General features: G+C 38.9%; 1 protein-coding gene and 1 non-coding gene across 2 annotated transcripts; both read left to right on the top strand.

Annotated features, from left to right (window-relative positions):
• The first annotated feature begins 1,768 nt into the window (after window positions 1–1,768).
• On the top strand, window positions 1,769–1,850 carry TRNAS-AGA (transfer RNA serine (anticodon AGA)). Its single transcript has one exon. It is a non-coding gene; the product is annotated as a tRNA-Ser (tRNA).
• A 769-nt stretch (window positions 1,851–2,619) lies between these two features.
• Window positions 2,620–22,174, top strand: NOL11 (nucleolar protein 11). Its single transcript, XM_055408241.2, has 18 exons — window positions 2,620–2,803; window positions 7,457–7,570; window positions 7,684–7,740; window positions 8,876–9,024; window positions 10,669–10,726; window positions 11,015–11,159; window positions 12,516–12,704; window positions 14,055–14,131; window positions 15,307–15,430; window positions 15,929–16,017; window positions 16,762–16,836; window positions 17,257–17,441; window positions 17,543–17,668; window positions 17,948–18,178; window positions 18,594–18,672; window positions 19,427–19,519; window positions 21,412–21,519; window positions 21,673–22,174. Exons 1-18 carry the CDS (start codon window positions 2,663–2,665, stop codon window positions 21,787–21,789), a joined length of 2,157 nt encoding a protein of 718 aa, XP_055264216.2. The 5' UTR covers window positions 2,620–2,662; the 3' UTR covers window positions 21,790–22,174.
• The last annotated feature ends 342 nt before the right edge of the window (window positions 22,175–22,516 follow it).

Here is a 22,516-nt window from a genome sequence, read left to right as displayed (position 1 = left end):
TCTGTGTATTCTTGCCACCTCTTCTTAATATCTTCTGCTTCTATTAGGTCCATACCATTTCTGACCTTTACTGAGCCCATCTTTGCATGAAATATTCCCTTGGTATCTCTGATTTTCTTGAAGAAATCTCTAGTCTCTCCCATTCTATTGTTTGCCTCTATTTCTTTGTACTGATCCCTGAGGAAGGCTTTCTTATCTCTCCTTGCTATTCTTTGGAACTGTGCATTCAAATGGGTATATCTTTCCTTTTCTCCTTTGCCTTTTGCTTCTCTTCACAGCTATCTATAAGTCCTCCTCAGACAACCATTTTGCCTTTTCGCATTTCTTTTTCTTGAGGGTGGTCTTGATCCCTGCTTCCTGTACCTTGTCAGGAACCTCTGTCCATAGTTCTTCAGGCACTCTGTCTATCAGATCTAATCCCCTGAATCTATTTCTCACTTCCACTGTAAGGGATTTGATTTAGGTCATACCTGAATGGGCTAGTGGTTTTCCCTACTTTCTTCAATTTAAGCCTGAATTTGGCAATAAGGAGTTCATGATCTGAGACACAGTCAACTCACAGTCTTGTTTTTGCTGACTGTACAGAGCTTCTTCATCTTTGGCTGCAAAGAATATAATCAATCTGATTTTGGTATTGACCATCTGGTGATATCCATGTGTAGAGTCTTCTCTTGTGTTGTTGGAAGAGGGTGTTTGCTATGACGAGTGCATTCTCTTGGCAATACTCTATTAGCCTTTGCCCTGTTTCATTCTGTATTCCAAGGCCAAATTTGCCTGTTACTCCAGGTATTTCTTGACTTCCTACTTTTGTATGGCTCAACAACAACAGAAAGGATTTACAGTAGGGGAGTTCCCTGGTTGCCTAGTGGTTAGGATTCTGGGCTTTCACTGCAATGGCCAGGTTGGATCTCTGGTGGGGGAACTGAGATCCCACAAGCACAGCCAAAAAGAAAAAAATTTACGGTAGGTATTTAATTCTTTCATGATAGCTGCATTGGCCTTCCCTGATAGCTCAGTTGGTAAAGAATCTGCTTGCAGTGCAGGAGACCTCAGTTCAGGAAGATACCCTGGAGAAGGTAAACCCACTCCAGTATTCTTGAGCTTCCCTTGTGGCTCAGCTAGTAAAGAAATCTCCTGCAATGCAGGAGACCTAGGTTTGATCCTTGGGTTGGGAAGATCCCCTGGAGAAGGGAGAGGTTACCCACTCCAGTATTCTGACCTGAGAATTCCATGGAATCTCAAAGGGTTGGACACTACAAGGCAATTTTCACTTCTTTTTTTTTTTGATAGCTGCATAGTCTCCTTTCTCCTATGTTGTAATGCTGTGACCATAAGCAAACACACACAAGGGATGATCTCTGTGGATGCTTAATCTAAACTGACGTGGAGGCATTTTGCCCTCTGTTGGAGCACGTGGTACATATTTTAATAATTGCCTGTTTAGATGGTTTCTCCCTAAGAACATAAACACTTTATCTTTTCTGAGTTTTTGTGATACATTATTGACTGAATCAGTCATGTTTATCTTAAAAATCTCTCCTAGAAATGGTCTTTTTCCCAAAAAATTGCCCAGGAGAACCTTTCACATCACCTGCTTCATCAGACAAGTTTGAATTTCTTATAAGCTGGAGAGATTTCTACATGGGTGCTCAGAGAAACAGGGGAGACAGACAACCCAGGAGACCCAAAAGGCTGCAGAGACTCGACCTTTGTGGCCATTTCTGAGAAGTGGGGGAATTTAAGCATTTTTTTCAGCTAGGTACAGAACGTAGTTGTGGCCGAGTGGTTAAGGCGATGGACTAGAAATCCATTGGGGTTTCCCCGCGCAGGTTCGAATCCTGCCGACTACGGCACGTTTATCTATTGAGACAAAGCCAGCTGGGGAAGAATGCTGTCGCCTTATCCAAACTTGATTGTTCTCCAGCCTGGCTCTTTATGTTTGATGTTGAAAGCCTCCACGAGCACTCATTGCGCTCTTTATTTCGGGGATTCCCAGGTGGTGCAGTGGTAAAGCACTTGCTTGTCAATACAGCAGAGGCATAGAGGCAGAGGTTTGATCCCTGGGTCAGGAAGATTCCCCCAGAGGAGGAAATGGCAACCCACTCCAGTATTCTTGCCTGGAATGTTCCACGTTCAGGAGCCTAGATCCCAAAAAAGTGGAATACACTGATCACGACCCCACGGCACGTTAGCCATAGTTAATCTGCACAGAAAAATATTTTTCTTTGCAGACACTGTTCCATGAAGCCGTGGTAGAAATTCCTACAGTTCACTTCCACTAAAAAGATCTACTTTATTTATGTTCTGCCACTTGCCACGCCTACCCTTCAGTCCCTCAAGCACATAGCAGCACAAGGCGCGTCGGATTAAGTTCCTAACAGGTCAGACCGCCCCCTCTCGCCCAGCGTCTCCCTTTCAGAGCAGCACATCCGGGACTCGGTGGAGTGGCCTGGGAGGCGGAGCCTTCACGCAAACTCCAGGCCCCGCCTACCCGACGCCGTTCGCAGCGCCGCTAGCGATCTCTGCCCGGCAGAGGTCGCAGGCTCTGTGAACAGGTATCCCAGTTTCCGAGTGCTAGATCCAGCCGGCCTCCTAGTTCTCGCGAGAGAAAGCGCTAAGCCTGCCGGGAGGAACGCTAGGCCGTCCGTAAGTTGGGCCCAAAATGGCAGACCTGGAGGAAGGATTCACGTTGACTGCGGTACCCCTGGGTTCCGGGCCTGACGGACCCCTCGGAGTGGAGCAGAGCGACAAAACCGACCAGTTTCTAGTGACGGACAGCGGCAGGACCGTCATCCTTTATAAGGTGAGAGCGTTAGGATCGGAGTGTCCCCGCTGCCGTCTCGTCCCTTTCCGAGCTCGGAGCCCGAACCTCGGATTTCTCACATCTTCAGAAAGAGCTCGTGCATTGGACTTATCGGAGAGCCGGCGTGGCCTCTTCGGGACGCTAAATGAGGTCTAGAACTTGCCTGGGTTGTTTTCCCCCACAGAGAGGCGTGTTTCCGAGTTGCAGGCGGCGGAGCGTTTACCTGCACGTGGGCTAGAAGGAAAGGAAACCTCCTTTTTCGCTGCGAAGCCTTGCTAAGAGCCCTTTCTGGGGCCTCTGTCACCCCAGGTGCCGGCTGAAGTGCTGAACGGAGACTAGTTGGTTGGGAGAAGATGTCACTGCCAGAATAATGGTTTCCCTACACTTCTTACCCGCTCATGAGGGAGAAAAGTTTTGTTGGTGTTTTGTTTTGGTTTTTTGCTTTGGGGGCAGCTTAGTGGGAATCCTGATTCTGAGAGACATGTCGGTTGTCACCTATGGTTCACCCTGTGAATTCTGGGTTACTTTCCTTTTTCTACACTCTCCGCCCCCTTTTCAGCCTAGCCCAGGAGTCCTCGACCCCTGGGCCACAGATTGGTTGGTGGCCTGTTGAGAACCAGATTGCATAGCAGGAGGTGAGCCAGCAGGCAAAGCTTCATCTGTGTTTACAGCTGCTTCCCATCACTGACATTCCTGCCTGAGCGCTGCTTTCTGTCACATCAGTGGTGACATTAGATTGTCAAAGGAGCTTGAACTGTGCATGCCAGGTATCTGGTTGCACCCTCTTTATGAGAATCATCCCGAAACTATCCCCCACCCGTGTCCGTGGAATAACCGTCTTTAATGAAACCAGTCCCTGATGCCAAAAAGGCTGGAGAGTGCTGGCCTAGGTTGCTAAAGCTTACCTAAACTTTGCTTTTAGTGGTCGTGTAGAAAGTAATTGTGTTTATGTGAGCTTCTGAACATAGTTTTCTCTGTCTTTAAGAAGCTCGCTATCTCAGCATTGCTAATTATCAGAGAAAGGCAAATGGAAACCACAGTGAGATATCACCTCACACCTGTCAGAATGGTTGTCATCAAAAAGAACACAGTAAATGTTGGCGAGGATGTGGAGAAAAAAGAACCCTTGTACCCGAGGAGTGTAAATTAACACAAACAGTATGGAGAGTTCTCATAAAATTAAAAGTTTTGTTGTCATTCATTCGCTCAGTCATGTCTGATTCTTTGCGACCCTGTGGACTGCAGCACACCAGGTTTCCCTGTACTTCACAGTCTCCTGGAACTTGCTCAAACTCATGTCCATTGAGTCAGTGATGCCGTTCAACCACCTTGTCCTCTGTCATCCCCTTCTTCTCCTGCCTTACAATCTTTTCCAGCGTCAGGGTCTTTTCTAATGAGTTGGCTCTTAGCATCAGGTGACCAAAGTATTGGGGTTTCAGCATCAGTCCTTCCACTGAACACCCAAGACTGATCTCCTTTAGGATAGACTGGTTTGATCTCCTTGTAGTCCATGGGACTCACAAAAGCTTTAAACAACATCACAGTTCAAAAGCATCAATTCTTCTGCACTCAGCCGTCTTTATGGCCCAATTCTCACATCCATACGTGACTACTGGGAAAACCATAGCTTTGACCGTATGAACTTTGTCAGCAAAATAATGTCTGTGCTTTTTAATATACTGTCTAGGTTGGTCATAGCTTTTCTTCCAAGAAGCAAGTACTTTTTAATTTCATGGCTGCAGTCACCCTCTGCAGTGATTTTGAAGCCCAGGAAAATAAAATCTGTCACTGTTTCCATTGTTTCCCATCTATTTGCCGTGAAGTGATGGGACTGAATGCCATAATCTTCATTTTTGAATGATCAACATTCATTTTTGAATGTTGAGTTCTAAGCCAGCTTTTTCACTCTCCTCTTTCACCGTCATCTTTAGTTCCTCCTTACTTTCTGCCATAAGGATGGTGTCATCTGCATATCTGAGGTTATTGATATTTCTACCAGCAATCTTGATTCCAGCTTGGCTTCATCCAGCCCAGCATTCTTCATGATGTACTCTGCATATAAGTTAAATAAGCAGGGTGACAAAATATAGCCTTGGCGTGCTCCTTTCCCAATTTGGAACCAGTCTGTTGTTCCATGTCCAGTTCTAACTGTTGCTTCTTGACTGACATACAGGTTTCTCAGGAGGCAGGTCAGGTGGTCTGGTATTCCCATCTCTTGAAGAATTTTCCAGTTTGTTGTGGTCCACAGTCAAAGTCTTTGGTATAGTCAATGAAGCAGAAGTAGGTGTTTTTCTGGAACTCTCTTGCTTTTTCGATGATCCAGTGGATGTTGGCAATTTGGTCTCTGGTACCTCTGACTTTTCTAAATCCAGTTTGAATCTGGGAGCTCTCAGTTCATGTACTGTTGAAGCCTAGCTTGGAGAATTTTGAGCATTACCTTCCTTGCTAGCATGTGAAATGAGTGCAGTTGTGCGGTAATTTGGACGTTTTTTGGCATTGCCCTTCTTTGGGATTGGAATGAAAACCTTTTCCAGTCCTGTGGCCACTGCTTTTTTTTCCAAATTTGCTGGAAATTTCTCAAAAAAACAGTATAGAGATTTCTCAAAAAACTAAAAAATAGAATAGCTATATGACCCAGCAGTTTCACCCCTGTCTATTTATCTAAAAAACCTCAAAAACACTAATACAAAAAAATAACATGCACCCCAGTGTATTATAGCAGCAGCATTTATACAATTGCCAAAGTAAGGAAACATCCTCAGGGTCCATAAACAGATGAATGGAAAAAGAAGTGCATTTATATATACATACACTCATACAATGGAATAATGTTCAGTCATAAAAAATGACACTTTGCCATTTGTAGCCAAAAAACAGGCTCCTCTGTCCATAGGATTCTCCAGGCAAGAATACTAAAGTGGGTTGTGTGCCCTTCTTCAGGGAATCTTCCCAACCCAAGGATGGAACCTGTGTCTCTTACGTCTCCTACCTTGACAGGTGGATTCTTTACCCACTAGCCCCACTTGGGAAACCCAGCACGTAGCAATGTGGATGGACTTGGGGGGCATTTTATTAAGTGAAATAAGTCAGACAGAGAAAGGCAAATGCAGTCTGATAGCACTAGGTTCTGAAAACTACAACACACTAGTGATGATACCAAAAAGAAGCAGACACAGATCCAGAGAACCAACTAGAGGTTGGTTACCAGTGGGGAGAGGGAGGGCAGGAGGGGCAAAGCAGGGGTGGGGAAGTAAGAGATAAAACTATTGTGTATAAAATAAGCTGCAGAGATATATTGTACAGCATGGGAAATATAGCCAATGTTTTATAATAACTGTTAAGTGGAGTACAACCTTTAAATTGCTAATTGCTATATTGTATACCTGTAACTTATATAATATTGTGCAGCAATTATACATCAATTTAAAAAGAAAGCTAACTGCCTGCTTTGAAGTTTGGGGAACAGTTGCCAGTGATTCTCTATACTGTTATTTTGATGCTTCTGTTGATACCATTGGTTTTTACCTGGCTGTCAAGGGGACCTTTTGCAGTTTTTGCATAGGAGTGGAGTGTCTGATTGGAATTGGCATTATTCCAACTATCCTTATTTTGTTTCTCATGCCTCTGTTCCAAGAACACAATGGAATCAATTTTTTTTTAATGTACTAATATTGTTCATTATCAAAGTGTGTTGTTACTAATTTTGCATTTTGGGAACTAATATTTTCAATTTAACTACTTTTTTAAAGTGTGGTAAAATACACATAACAAAATTTAATATCTTAATGACTATAAGTGTACAGTTCAGGTTATTAAGTACGTACATTCACATTGTTGTACAGTTGTCATTACCATCCGTCTCCAGAACTCTTTTCATCTGACGACTGAAACTCTGTACCCATTCAGTTCAGTTCAGTCGCTCAGTCGTGTCCAACTCTTTGTGACCCCATGAATCACAGCACGCCAGGCCTCCCTGTCCATCACCAACTCCCGGAGTTCACTCAAACTCATGTCCATCGAGTCGGTGATGCCATCCAGCCATCTCATTCTCTGTCGTCCCCTTCTCCTCCTGCCCCCAATCCCTCCCAGCATCAGAGTCTTTTTCCAGTGAGTCAACTCTTCGCGTGAGGTGGCCAGAGTATTGGAGTTTCAGCTTTAGCATCAGTCCTTCCAGTGAATACCCAGGACTGATCTTTAGAATGGACTGGTTGGATCTCCTTGCAATCCATAGGACTCTCGAGAGCCTTCTCCAGCACCACAGTTCAAAAGCATCAATTCTTCGGCACTCAGCTTTCTTCACAGTTCAACTCTCACATCCGTACATAACCACAGGGGCTTCCCTGGTGGCTCAGGTTAAAGCATCTGCCTGCAATGCAGGAGACCTGTGTTCGATCCCTGGGTCGGGAAGGCCCCCAGGAGAAGGAAATGGCAACCTGTACCCATTAAACTCCCATTAAATTCCCAATTCCCCCAACCCCAGGCAACCATCATTCTACTTTCTGTTTTAAGTGGAATCCATATAGTATTCTTCTTATTATTTTTTAATTTAGGAGCTTTATTAAATGCTGTAATTTTAATGATTTCTTCTTTGTAAATTTAGTTGCTTTAAAATCTGATGCTGACTTTTTAAATATCGTATGTTCATTTCATTAGGTTTCTGATCAGAAACCCTTGGGGAGCTGGTCAGTGAAACAAGGGCAAATTATAACATGTCCAGCTGTGTGCAACTTTCAAACTGGCGAGTATATTGTTGTACATGATAATAAGGTGAGTTTTCAAAACTATATATATAAACAAATCAAATGTTGATGTATTAACTGTTCATATTGTATGTAAATGGATATTGGAATGCTTTTTTAAATTGTATGTTTTAATTTAAGGTCTTGAGAATATGGAATAATGAAGACGTCAACCTGGATAAAGCATTTAAAGCTACAGTAAGTCATTGGATCCAACATACTTATTTAGTTTATTGGTGAGATGGAATTATTTGTAATGTGGCAGTTATTAATCTTAAAGGGTCTGTGAACATGACATGAATGTTATAATCACTTTTTCATTCTAGTTATTGTACACTATATCTTGGTAAAATGTCTCAATTTATGAGTATGTTAGAAAATGTTTTATGTTATTTTCATATGATATTGAAGTAATTAATGAATGACACATTTGTAGTTATTTCCATGCACTTAAATGTTTGTGGTGTGTCCCTTGTAAGAACGAGTGAACTTGATTGTTCCCTTTCTTGAAATAGGTAGAACAGACTCTGCAAGTTTCATGCAGTTATACATTTTAAGAGTGGCACATAATGAAATGAAAAAGCACCATGATCAACTAACTGTGCCTTTTCTCCCAGTGACCCTTAAGTATGTTAAAACTTTTTCTTATAAAATGAAGATCTTAAACTATGTTAATCTCAAAAGCTCGTTCTGGTTTTAAATGTCTAATCCTCAATATAATTGGCACATTTTAGAAGTGGTTCACAGTGGAGCTGATACCGTTATAATGGCAGTTGTCACCTGGACCCTTGAAACTTCTGGCTAGCTACATGTGCTGCCTCTTGGCTCCAGTCTTTTTGTTTACCCTGCAGTAATATGATCCTGAATTTTACACAACATTGTTTTTTTTTTTAATCCCACATATGGTGTTTTGGGCTTGCAGGTCAGTTTTTTATATAGTGCATGTATTTATGTCTTTTTCTAACACCAGAACCACTTATAACTCTGCATTAATGATTTGGTTTGTACTTCTCTTCGCCTCCAATTTTGAGAGACCCAGCTTGTGGCCTAACCTCCAGTATTTATAATGGAAAAATAAACCAAAAATGAATACAAGTGATTACTTATGGGGGGGAGCAGGGGAGAGAATAGAGAGTATGGGAGCAGAAGTTAGACTTCTAAATGTACTTTATGTTGTAGATTTGACTTTGGAACCATACATAATTATTAAACAAAAGTGAATCAAAATGAGAATAAATCAGTACCTTAAAGATAAGCCTTCTCTAAATGTCCTTATTCTCTTAGATAGCAATTACATTATAATAAAAATTTTAATGTTTTTATGTTCTTCTAGTTGTCAGCTGAGGTGTATAGAATACATTCAATACAGGGAACAGAACCCTTGGTGCTGTTCAAGGAAGGTGCAGTTCGTGGTTTAGAAGCTTTGCTTGCAGAGCCCCAGCAGAAAATTGAAACTGTTATCTCTGATGAAGAAGTAATTAAGTAAGTTCCAATGCTTATAATTTTTACCAAAAGAAAATGCATTCTGGGGATTCCAGACTCACAGCTTCCAATGCAGGAGGCAAGAGTTCGATCACTGGCTGGGGAACTAAGATCCCACAAACCTTAGGGCACAGCCAAAATTTTTTTTAAATAAAAAACAAACCAACAACAAAAAAAACCTTGCTGAAAACCATCTGTAGAACCTTAGCCAACATGACATCCTCCAAAAGTCTTTGGTGTGATAGCGATTGAGGAATCTCGGGCCAAATGAGTCCTGTCCTAATGACACAACTGGTCTGTCAGTTATTTGAACATGAAGTGGGTAATCCCACAAGATTGGAATCTTCTGTCATATAACCCTGACTGCAAGGTCAGAGCCCATTCCCTTGAAGAGATGTGCAGTTTGTTGTTAGTGGAATCACGATAGTGCTTTGGAACCTCCTCTTTTCCCAATTCTGGGATAAAACTGGGAAAATGACTCACTCAGATGAGAGAAGGAAATGTCCTGATTTCATATCTTTCCAATCCCCATTCTTTCATCACATTTCATGTTTAATTAACTTGCTGCCCCTCCAGGTGCACCTGATACAAACTAAATAGCAGTCCAAGCAAAGACTTGTACGTAGTAAGTGAACGGTGTGGATCCTGACCAGTTATATCCTTTTTTTTTTTTTTTAAGTCACTCAGTCATGTCTGACTCTTTGTGACCCCATGGACTGTCCATGGAATTCTCTAGGCCAGCATACTGGAGTGAGTAGCCTTTCTCTTCTCCAGGGGATCTTCCCAACCCAGGGATCAAACCCAGGTCTCATGCATTGCAGCCGGATTCTTTACCAACTGAGCCACAGGGGAAGCCCAAGAATACTGGAGTGTGTAGCCTGTCCCTTCTCCAGTGGATCTTCCCGACCCAGGAATCAAACCAGGGCCTCCTGCATTGCAAGCAGATTCTTTACCAACTGAGCTATCAGGGAATCTTAGACCTAATGAATACCTCTGAAGTGTCAGCAACTGTATTTGGAGGAAATCTTTAGGGGAAAAGATATAGGTAAAAGGAATTATTTGGCGGTCCAGTGGTTAGGTCTCCTTGCTTTCACTGCCATGGGCCCGGGTTCAGTCCTTGGTGGGAGAACTAAGATCCCACAAGGCTTGCAGTACAGCCCCCCCAAAAAACATACAGGTAGAGAATCTGGGTTCTAATCCCCACTTTGCCAGAAGATGGTTGTGCAGCTTTGGTTTCAAGCTGTTATCCTCCCTGTGCTTCAGTTCCCACTGTCTCTTGAAAAAGACAGGTGAGATGCTAATATTTTCCTGAGAATACCAGTCCTCAAAATGACCCTGAAAAAACGAGACAGGTCAAAAAAGTTTGAGAAAACATTGCATCTGGTCTCATATACCATTAGTTCATGCTATTATCTTTAAAGCTCTGGGAGCAATGGCAACTTGCATTTAATCCAAGGATGATTAACAGAGGAATGCCTCCTGGGTTCCTGTGGTAGATATTCGGTAGAAACACCGAATTAAGTGTATTCTGCTCTCTCTGGCTCTGGAAACTATTTAATAATAAAAAAAAAAAATCTCTTAAATTTAGATGAAGATGTGTTTCTCAACTGGTAATTTGGCATTTTATAATTTTTCTTTTTTTAGGTGGACAAAGTTTTTCATGGTATTTAGGCATCCTGTGCTAATTTTCATTACAGAAAAAGTAAGTGATATCTTTCATTCATGGCCCATTTTGTGACATTTCAGAGTATGAGTTTTAAAACTAAAATTGGACTTCAGTATTTCTTTCAGAAGACTTTGATATCTTTAAAATACTAAAAAGCCTATAGTGATAATTATTTCTATGCCTGAATTAAATATTTTTATAATGTCTAAGATTTAGTTGGACAAGAGGTTTTTAAGCATTCATTAACAACTGGTCTCAACATTTAAATATAGTTGGTAAAAATGGGAATATTTTTCAAATAAAATAACCTCTTTTTTTTTGCAGCATGGAAACTACTTTGCTTATGTACAGAAGTTTAAGTCACGTGTCCTAAGCAAATACACGCTTTTACTTGGTCAAGAAGGAAAAGGTGTTATACAGAGTTTTAGTTCATCTGTAGGTCGGAAATTCATCTCTCTAATGTCATTAAGTAAGTATTTCTTTAAACTGTCAAAGTGTATAAATAAAAGTATATTACAGGATAATATTTTTCTTCTTAAGTTAAAGTCATTGGATTTTACAGTTTTCTATTGCAACCTTGCCTTTCCATGCTTTTTAACACGCGCTTATGCCTCACTTTTTGCATTTTGCCGTGTGTAGTCATAGTTCTCTGCAAGTCAGTAGTTCCCTGCAGGTAATTTTTATGTCTTAAAATTTATCATAAGCAATAAGTAATAATAAAACACCAATAAAAAAGGGTAAATCACTTTTTATGGTAAGTCCAGGTTTTTGATATATTGTAATTAATACCTAAGGTTGGTACTCCCATTTTCTCTTTTCCAACCTTAAGATATAGTGTGCCCTTCTTTGAACAGTGACAGAGACAAAAGGACACTAACAGAGCAGTATTGGACTCAGCCTGCATTTTACGGTTTTTGTTGTTGTTGTTTTTATTGCTGTGGAATTTACCTTTACCTAATCCTCTGAAGTTTAATCTCAGTCTTATGTATCTAGAGGGGGAAATGCCTTTGCAATAATTCTCTCCCCCCGCATCCTTTATGGCTTCTTTTGAAGTTGTTTTGAGAAGGTTAAGGGAGGAAGAAACAAGAGCAGTATTTAGGAAGCATTTCCTATTATCACAATTTCAAATCTTGATGAAGTTTTTCAATGTGCAGATTTTTACAGTGGCTGTTAAGAAAAAGGCTCCTATCATTTATCATGTCTAGAGGATCATTGGAATCTGCTTACTACCTTTGCTTACGAGGGACAGGTTTTCTTAAGTTTGGCTTATAGGACATATTTATTGTTGAACAGAAGTTTGTGACTTATGTTTCAGCTTTTGAACATTGAAGTAAAGGAGTCTGAACCAAAGGGTCATAAAATCTTCATATAATATAGCTGGAACCATGTGAAATTGCCAACAGTTGACCTGCAAAACCCAGCCAATTTTATAGGGTTTTCAGGGTGATGGAGTAATAAGAAATGTAATGTTTAGACCAGAATGCTAGTTAATTTCTAATAAGAGATGTAGCCACTTACTGACTGGATTGTCTATATTCGTGGCTGTCTCCTCATATTTTAAGTTATTACAGATATTTATATTTTTCATTTCAGGGTATTATGCCATTTCTTACTGAGATTTTTAATATTTCTTCTCCCTCAACTTTAAGTTTGTAGTATAATCTTTATAGGAAACTATAGAGTTATGCAATTGTTACATTTGTTTATTTTTCTGGTTAAATCTATCAAATTGGTAAAATCTTATAAACAACTTAGTACATTTAGCTATAATAGGTATAGAACTATCCGTATCCAGTAATGAGCAATAAATACTTGTTTTTAACAGGCTCTGATGGATGTGTATATGAAACCTTGATACCAATACATCCGAGTGAACCAGAAAAATATCAGAGGTTAGTTCAGTCACAGTTGCTCAAGTCTGTGGTGTCTGGCAGTGCTCAAAATGGTGTTGCACTCACCATCCTGGATCAAGATCACTTAGCAGTCCTGGGAGCACCACCGCCAGCTTCTAAGGGTAACTGAAATTCCATCAGTTAAGTCCTTTGGATTTTTTCCATCAAAGTGTACCTTTTGGTCTCCTCTTTCTTTTTCATTTATTTATTACCACCCAAAATCATTCTCTTTCCCACTGTAGCCTCTTAATTCTTGAATAGGTCTTTGACTTCATCTTACCTTGGTCAATCTCTCTAAAACATTTCGTCATATCACTCACTACCTGAATAGACACTTTTCCAAAGAAGAAATGCAGATAGCCAGTATGCACATGAAAAGATGCTCAGCATTGCTATCATCAGGAAATGTAAACCAAAATCGCAGTGAGATACCACCTCAGACCTGTCATCAAATAACACATGCTGGCAAGGATGTGGAGAAAAGGGAAGCCTAATACTCTGTTGGTAAGAATGTAAATTGATGTAGCCACTGTGGAAAATGGTACAGAATTTCTCAAAAGAGCTAAAAGTAGAACTACCATACGACCCAGCAATTCCACTCCTAGGTATATATCCAAAAAAAGCAAAAGCTAGTTCAGAAAAAAACTTGGACCCAAATGTTCATAGAAGCATTATTTACAGTTGCCAAGATATGAAAGCAACCTACGTGTCTGTCAACAGGTGAGCAGATAAAGAAGTGATGTGTGTGTGTATACATATATACACATATGCATATTATATATCCACACAGTGAGATACTACTCAGCCATTAGAAAGAATGAAAATTTTGCCATTCACAGCAACGTGGATGGACTGGGAGGGCATTAATGAAATAAGTCAGAAAGACAAATACTGTATGACATCACTTACATGTGAAATCTAAGTGCAACAAACTAGTGAAGATAACACAGAGAACTCTGAAGAGTCACAGAGAACAAACTAGTGGCTACCTGTGGGGAAAGGGGGAGCAGGCAAAATAGGATAGGGGAGTAAGAAGTACAAAGTATTATGTATAACATAACCTACAAGAACATGTACAACATGAGAATATAGCCAGTATTTTATAATAACTAAATTGTGAATCACTATACTGTATACCTGTAACTCATATAATATTGTACAGCTAGTATACTTCAATAGAAAATTAATTAAAAATTTAAAAAAATTTTTTTCTTAGAGCAGTTTAATGTTGACAGCAAAATTGAGGGAAAGATACACAGATTCCCATATACCCCCTCCCTGCACGTGTCCACTTCTTACCATGAGATCTCACATCTTTGATTTTCTATCTTCATTACTCATTTTTATACTTACTAAAGTAAGACTTTTGTGTTTAACTATAACTTTCTGCCTTCCCCACCAACCCCACCCCCCACCCAGCATCATATACTTATACTTGGAAAACTTTGGAATTTGTATGTCTTACCTTATAGAATGCCTCTCTGTATGGAATACAAAATTTCAAACACTACAGACTTCAAAAGAGTTACCACAAGGGACCAGCGGACAAGTAAGTTTTTTTCACCTTGACTTTTTTTTTTTTTAATATAATTATTTTTGTGTTTGCTAGATATATTTAATGGAAGAGACCTCTACAGATCTAAATATTTGTCAGTTTTTGATTAAAATAAATTAAGAAATATTTTATTTTCTACCTACAAGATTATACTTAATTTGGCTATTGTTTTAACAGTTTCCTTACATTTGTCACTTCAAAAGACTAAATTAGAAGCTAATTTTAGATCAGGAGAGAACAATTACCTAGTTAATAAAACTTTTTAATCTCACTTTTGTTTTATCTTTTACATTCGTATTTTGAACTATATGAGGGCTGTTACTTTGCCTAATAAATTAGTCTTTTAAATTACATGTTAAACATACTGTGGAATTACATAAGAATACTTGAAAGAATTCAAGTTTAAGCTGACCAGACTAAATTATCTGAGGCCAGGGTCCCTATCTTTCCTGTTCTTCATCACATCTCCAGTGCCTAACAGGTGCTCAATAAGTACTGGTTGCCCAGTGAATGGATATTCACTCAAATCAAGATATAAGATATATGTAAATCAAGATATAGGACATTGTTGATCATTGTAATTAGAGAATAAGGAGACTAGATTTCTCAGCATAGAATGCTAATTTATATTTAAATAGAATTAACACTTCACAGTTCTGCTGTTCTAACAGATTTCACTTTTTTCCCAGACTTCACTTTTGATTTCATGTGAGTTTTTTATTCCTATACCTAGCTCATTTTTATAATTTTATAATTGAGATCATGAGATAGAAATAATATTAAATTCTACTTTTTTCTTTTTAGTACATCAAAACAGTTTGCTTATGTTATAGTAGCTTTTGTTAACAGATATGTAGTAGTGGCGATATTTATCTGAAACAATTCGTTTTAAATATATGTATTAATCAGGTTTTTATGAGTTGAAAGAAAAAATTCTCTAAATTATGCTCTAGTCACATATGGGCAAAAATAAGAGCTTTGTAAACCTACCTCAATTAATGAATTGAACGTGTGAGATTATTCTAGAAGGTTGCTTACCTCTGCCTTATCCTTTTCTGTCATAATAAGATTCCTTACACCACAAGTCACTGTTTTACGTTAAATGGCTGTGTTGAATCAGATCTTAGAAAAAGGGTTTCTTACATTTTTGATAATTTCTTTTTTTGTAGCTCTGGTATTATGGGGAAAATCTGTTTATGCTACATGGAAAATTTCTAACTGTAATTCCATACAAATGTGAAGTGTCATCATTAGCAGGTGCTCTTGGAAAACTCAAACATAGTCAGGATCCAGGTAGGAACTTAAATGTTTGTTTTATTAACTAAAGACCATTGTATAAACTTCTAGTTTGATATGTAGGTTTTCACAGCTATCAGTTTGCATAATCTGTTCTTAATGTTGAAATTTGCCACTGTTCATTCAAATTTCATTGGTTTAGGAAGCTTTGAGAACAGTCCACGTTGCAGGTACTGCTGCAGGCTAAAGAGCTATACTATGTTTTAAACAGCAGTGTTCTGACTTTAGGGGTAATGGGAAAGTCCTGCAGACAAAATCAGTGATGCTTTTTCCTCCCTGGTTTATCAGTAGCCTCATCTTAGTTTTGGTGGGCACATGGCCTTTAAGATATTATCATTTACTGATCTGTTATTGGTAGAATGAAATGGATGATAAAGCCTCTCTTGAATTGTGCCAGAGTGGTTGTTTTTTCAGTGTTCTTTGTTTGATTGATTGGCTGAGTAAATATCAATAGGTCAAAAAATTCCAGAAATTATGTGTTTTATATTTTCTTAGGCACCCATGCCACACCTCATTTTGTAAACTGGGAAACATCACAGGAATGTGGACTTGGATCTCAGAAGTCAGAGCAGTCAAAGAGAATTGTAAGTTTGGTAGTTTAAATAGAAATCTTAGTACAAATGTTAAAAAACAGAAAAGCCTGAATTATTTTAATAATTTATATCTGTACTAGTTTCTTCTCTTAATGATGGGGTGATTTGAAGCTTGAACCCGAACAGCCCTTATTAAAAAATGACATGTCATCTAGTAGTTTTTTTACGCATGTGTATAAGACCCAACTGTAAAAACAGACCAATTTGCAATTAGTAATAATACCTTCCTGAGCATAGTGATTTTATTTTATTTATTAAAAAATGAAAACCTTAAACTCTTGAAGATATTTAAGTTAAAAGTTGAAATAGACCCACTTTTCACTTTAAGAAAACTAAACCCTAAAAAAGTTTATGATTAGAGCAAAAGTGTCCCAGTCTCTTTGGGACATTTATTTTCTTTTTTTTTTTTTTTTTTTATTGGAGGCTAATTATTTTACAATATTATATTGGTTGGTTTTGCCATACATTGACATGAATCCACCCCGGGTGTACATGAGCTCCCCCTCCCGAACCCCCCTCCCACCTCCCTCCTTCCCTTATCCTCCCTCTGGGTCATCGCCACATACCAGCCCCGAGCATCCTGTATCATGCATCGACCCTGAACTGGCGATTTGTTTCACTTATGATAATATACATGTTTCAATGCCATTCTCCCAAGGGACATTTATTTTCTTCTAAATGTCTATGGATCTTTTGTATCATTTTTGAGATCCTAATCAATTTACTGAATTCCAGTTAAGGAGAAGAAAAGTTGAAGTGAGTGTACAGCCAGAGGTTCCAGCATCCACACAACTCTTAGCAACTATACAGGTAAATTTAAAAATATTAGAAATACGGAAAATCAATTCATGGTGAAAAGAAATGCTGTGTACTTTTTATCTGTCTTCCTTTTGTGATCATTTTTCGAGCTGTGGGTGACGTTTGTCTGGTATGTTGAGGTTGTCAGAGTGATACTTTGACTTGCACCAAGCATTTTGTGAGTCCAATGTGATGGTGGTGGCCTTGTGTCTCGTTTAGTTTTGCATTGAGTGTGTGTAATTTAATTTCTTAGCAGTTTTGATTTCTGAATCCTTGTGGTTTTTATTTTTTTCTTTGCATTTTGTCTTTGTGCAGCAAATTGTCATATCAACTCCAGTTTCACAAGAATACATGGATGCCGTTAAACTTTGAAGTACACAGTGACATTTATTAATGGGTATCATATTAAACTGTTTACTTTTGCCCTTCCAGAAAGATTCAGAAAAACATATAGAAGTAGAACTACGTAAGTTTTTGGCTACTAAGCGGACCCCTGACTTTCATACCATCATTGGGGATGTAGTAATAGGACTTCTGGGAAGATGTAAAGCAGAGCCATCATTTTATCCCCACAACTGTCTGATGCAGCTTGTCCAAACACATGTGCTTTCTTATAGGTAAATATTTCTGTGGTTTTCATACTCTGAAAAAGCCTTGTAAATTATTCACAGTTGAGAGTTCCTTAATATGTAAAAGTAATTCATGTTTTTGGTTTTAGCCTGTGCCCTGGCTTGATGGAGGTTGCCTTAGAAAAGACAGACGTGCAGATCCTACAACTCTGCCTGCAGCAGTTCCCTGACATCCCTGAGTCAGTCACCTGCGCTTGCTTGAAAGTTTTCTTGAGGTAAGTTAGGAGCTGATGGTCCTTCTCTTTCACTGCCCCCCCCCCGTTTTTTGGCCGCACTACATGTCATGCGGGATCTTATTTCACCAACCAGGAATGGAATCCATGCCCCCTGCGGTGGAAGCATGGCATCCTAACCACTGGGTCCCTACAGAATTCCCTTTCACCGCTTTTCTAATCTATTGTATTTTTTGACTTCTAAAACTTTGAAAATGAAAATTTTGCCAGTAAATCCAAGTATTGATAAGAATTATTTCCTGCTTTCAATTAACATGATAGCATTGGTGATGACACTCTTCAAGACACAGATATCAATATGGAGTCAGTTTCTGACTATATGGATCCTGTCCAAGATGGGGAAATGGAAGAACAAACTGCATTTCTTCAAAATGGCTTCAATCCTGAGGAAGATAACTGTGACAACTGTGCTCAGAAGTTGAAGGAGAAACCTCAGGCCACAGCAGACGAGAGCACTTCGTGCCCCATTACACCGAAAAGAGCAGCGCTGTTGTATCCGTTGAAACAGTTTCTCTTGTATTGTCTCTTTCCCAGGAATGTAATCAATACCAAGCAAAACTAAGGGGTACTTAGACTGTTTAAGGTGGGGGTTTTTTCCTTTCTTTTTTTTTTTCAGATTCTGCTTGAAAATGGATTCTATTCAATGTTGTGTTTAAACAGCTTACTTAAACCTTCTTATTTAAGTCAGTTCTAAAAATTAGTATACTGAATAAATACCAGTTATTTATAATAGCGAAGCATACGAGATGATCTCTAGTGATGAGAATGTTCAGTGATAGAACTCTTCTAGAAAAGTAGACCTTTTGTATCCATTTAGAAAAAATGTCACTGGGGAAGAGAGTTACTCATAATTTCAGTTGAAAAGCCTTTATTTGTTGAAGTAAGATTTTCCTTTATTCCTAAGTAGAAATGCAATTCTTCACTCAGCATACAGTGAGATGTTTCTTCTGCCTCATTTGAAGGACATCCCAGCACAGCACAGCACTGTGAGTGTTCTTACAGGTCATACAGGATTTTATTTCTGTTTTAAATGTTGCTGCTTAACACTTCCCAGCTTTTAGAGCATTCAAAAGGTTGTAGAGTTCTTTCATCTGAGTAAGAGGTTTCCCAGCCCTCAAAGTGAAAACTTGTGCCTAGGAGACTAGAGTGATCTGGGGGAGGCAGAGTTTGACATGATCCTGGTGCCATACTGGAAGTCCAGGTTCATCCATCTAAGTTACAGTTGAGTAGAAACTAAAAGGACTTCCCTGGTGGCCCAGATAGTAAAGAATACGCCTGGAATATGAAAGACCTGGGTTTGATCCCAGGGTTAGAAAGATACCCTGGAGAAGGGAATGGCAATCCACTCCAGTATTCTTGCCTGCAGAAGCCCCATTGACAGAGGAGCCTGGCAGGCTACATTCTGTGGAGTCGCAAAGAGTCTCACATGACTGAGCAACTAAGCACAGCAAACACAGCACAGAAACTAAAAAGAATTGCCCAGAGAAGGAGTCTCTTTTCTCTACTTATCATTTGCAAACAAAATAAGCTCTTCACCCACGTCTCCCAAACCAAATGAACTCCTCTTTGATAGCAGAAAGTGCATTCGATTTGTTCTTTGTGTCCTTGATGTCTGTAGCATATTTGTTTGATGTACAGTTAATTTCAGAAGCCTCTTAAAATTCTTTCCAGTCTCTTTGTTTGCTTTTTATAGAGAAAAATTTTCTATGAAAGTGATTGTCCTTTTTTCCGTCCGCCCAGCTGTTTCTCCAGTATTTGTATTTCCTTTATCTGAAGTGTAGTGAAAATGCTACAATGACTCTTCCTGGAACACACCCTCCAACCTTGAACCAGGTGAGATAATCTTTTTACTTTGATCTGGTGCTGGGAAGAATGATAGATCTTTAGAACTTAAATTTCTGATTCTTTAAATTTCTGATTCAAGCATTTCCTCACCTTCATTGGGAGAGGGTGATAATAAGTGTCCTCTGAATAATCTATTCCTGCTGCTCCTAAGTCACTTCAGTCGTGTCTGACTCTGTGTGACCCCATAGACGGAAGCCTACCAGGCTCCCCCGTCCCTGGGATTCTCCAGGCAAGAACACTGGAGTGGGTTGCCATTTCCTTCTGCAATGTGTGAAAGTGAAAAGTGAAAGTGAAGTCGCTCAGTCGTGTCCGACCCTTAGCGACCCCACGGACTGCAGCCTACCAGGCTCCTCCATCCATGGGATTTTCTAGGCAAGAGTACTGGAGTGGCTTGCCATTGCCTTCTCCGAATCTATTCCTAGTCCCTCTTAAAGATAAGTAATATTCAGAGTTGCTTTTAGTCTAGAGATTTTCTGTCTTTACACTAACTTATCTGTCTTGTATCTTTCTGATATAAATTAGATCATAAGGTGCAAGCTGTTCTGCAGTTTGGGTTTTTCATTGAGTACTATGCTTTGTGCATTTTCTGGATCAAGAAATATATACCTGCACACCATTTGATTTTGTAGAAAATCTTAATTTGTTAGTCCCCTGTTGATCAGTGTTTAAATTGTTAACAGTTTTTTGCTATTGTAAATGAACCTTCAGTGAGCATCTTTATACAGGTATTCTTGCATATTATGAGAGAACACCTGTTGGGTTGATTCTCGTTAGTGAAATTGCTGGATAAAGGGTACATGCATTTTTAGTTTTGAACATGCCAGGCTACCTTTCCAAGTGTTGTGACACGAGGTACTATGGCCACAAAGGTCCAAGACCGTACTCTTTGCCCATTAGTAGGTAACAAATGGGTGTTTTAATTTGCATTTCTTTGTTAATGAGAAAGATAGACCATCAGTTCTTGCCCATTTATACTCCTTTTTGTGCACTGCCTAATCAGGTTCTTTGTCCATTTTTCCATTGCATGTTCTGTCTTTTTCATTGTAACTTGTAATTTATTGTATATTGAGATATTCATCTATTTCTGTCAAAGTATTACAAATACTTTTTTTCTATCACTGTCTTTTTACTTTCTTTAATGCAGTTTCTACCGTAGATGAGTTTTTAATTTTCATACTGTTAAAATTGTTGAGCTTTTCCTTTGTGGTTCCTTTTTGGCTATGTCATGCTTAAGGCCTTTCCCACTCTGAGTATAAAAATAGCCACTGTGTGTTTTTCCTTAATACATTTATTTTCTTTTTCTGTGTTTAACTCTTTGATACATAGAAAATTTATTTTGATGTAGAGGGTATATAGGGATCTGCTTTCCCCCCTCCCACAAATGGATAATTGATTTCCTTAATGCTTTTTCATGAGTGATATTTTCATGTTAACAACGCCATTTGAAGATGTAGGCTGCATAGGATACTTAAGTAAGTGTAAAGTGATTTTATTTTAATTCTTGGCCGTTCATCTCTAATACATGACACCCTATTTTTGCGTCATAATGTATGTAGTATATTTCAGAATAGGAGATGAGTGAGTTCTTTTTTTATAGCTGCCAGTAGTTAATCAAAAAAATTTTTTAAATAAAATATGCTTACTCTCCCTTGGATTAAATACTGTGGCTTTCTTTTTACTGACTTATCTGATGGAAAAGACACAATTATGCTTATAAAATGGTAAATATGAAAGCAGAAAAGAGCCTTTTTAGATTGCTTAGAAATTCCTTCATCTCTAAACCAAAATGTTCAGACTTCTGTGAAGAAAGCTTATTTCTCTTATACTTGCTTGATAGACTTTGTAAAATCTTAACTTCCCTTTTCACTGTTTATCTTCAGATTATGGATTGGATATGTCTACTTCTGGATGCTAATTTTACTGTTGTGGTAATGATACCAGAAGCAAAAAGGCTACTGTTAAGTCTTTACAAATTTGTGAAATCCCAGGTATGTAATTATTTTATATATACTGAATTCTGTTTGTTAACCACGAAGCATTATTATTAAAGTTTTTCTTGGAATAGCTCTTAAGTAATTGTGGAGGATTTATTTATATGTACAAGTTATGGTAAAAATTTATTTTGGAATTTTTTTCTTTAGATAAGCATTTGTTCCGAGCTCAACAAGATTGAAGTAAGTTTTCGTGAGCTACAGAAATTAAATCAAGAAAAGAATAATAGAGAATTATACTCAATTGAAGTGCTGGAACTCTTCTGATTTTACTAGTTTTCCTTCATAGATGTTTTATGAAGCTCTTTTTTGAGGTTTCTTCCTACTCAGCCAGGCAAGAGATGTGTTTTTTTTGACTCTCTCTTCGATGACAAGACAAATACATGTGAAAGTACCTAGATCATCACTTACTGATGCTCCTAGGTGGGACTGCAGGTTTCACGTGAACGTCTTCTAGGTTATGGACATCGCGGGGTGAGATTCTGAAACTTTTTAAAATACAAAATTGAGCTGCTTTTAAGTAAACTTATTTGTGTATTGATAAAAGTTTAATTTCTTACCACCTGTTTGAATAGTTCTTTTAATAAAAAAAAAAATCACCATTGGAGAAACAGTAATTCTAGGGAAATATATAGTTTTATTAGAATCAGAAGCTGTCTCGCCTCATCTGTATTCACTGGGGAGAGAAGGCCATTCCATGGGCAGGCTGGGGAGGTGCCTTGTACACATATGCACTTATCTCCTGCCATCTTCTCCAGTTCTTTACCTAGTTGTACCACCTTACATATCTAGGACTAAACGTTATCCCTCAGATTACCTCTGTGATTAGATGCTGATTTTGGTTATATTGAATATTTTGGACTTCCCTGGTGATACAGTGCAGGGGACATGGGTTTGATCCCTGGTCAAGGAAGATCCCTCATGCCACAGAGCAGCTAAGCCGGTGTCCCAAAGCTACTGAGCCCACGCCCTATAGCCTGTGAGCCACAGCTAC

Source organism: Moschus berezovskii, chromosome 20 (genome assembly GCF_049115385.1).
Source record: "Moschus berezovskii isolate FMDL1 chromosome 20, NW_MosBer_1.0, whole genome shotgun sequence".
Lineage (NCBI taxonomy): Eukaryota > Metazoa > Chordata > Mammalia > Artiodactyla > Moschidae > Moschus > Moschus berezovskii.
This window is presented reverse-complemented; position numbering and strand designations above follow the sequence as displayed.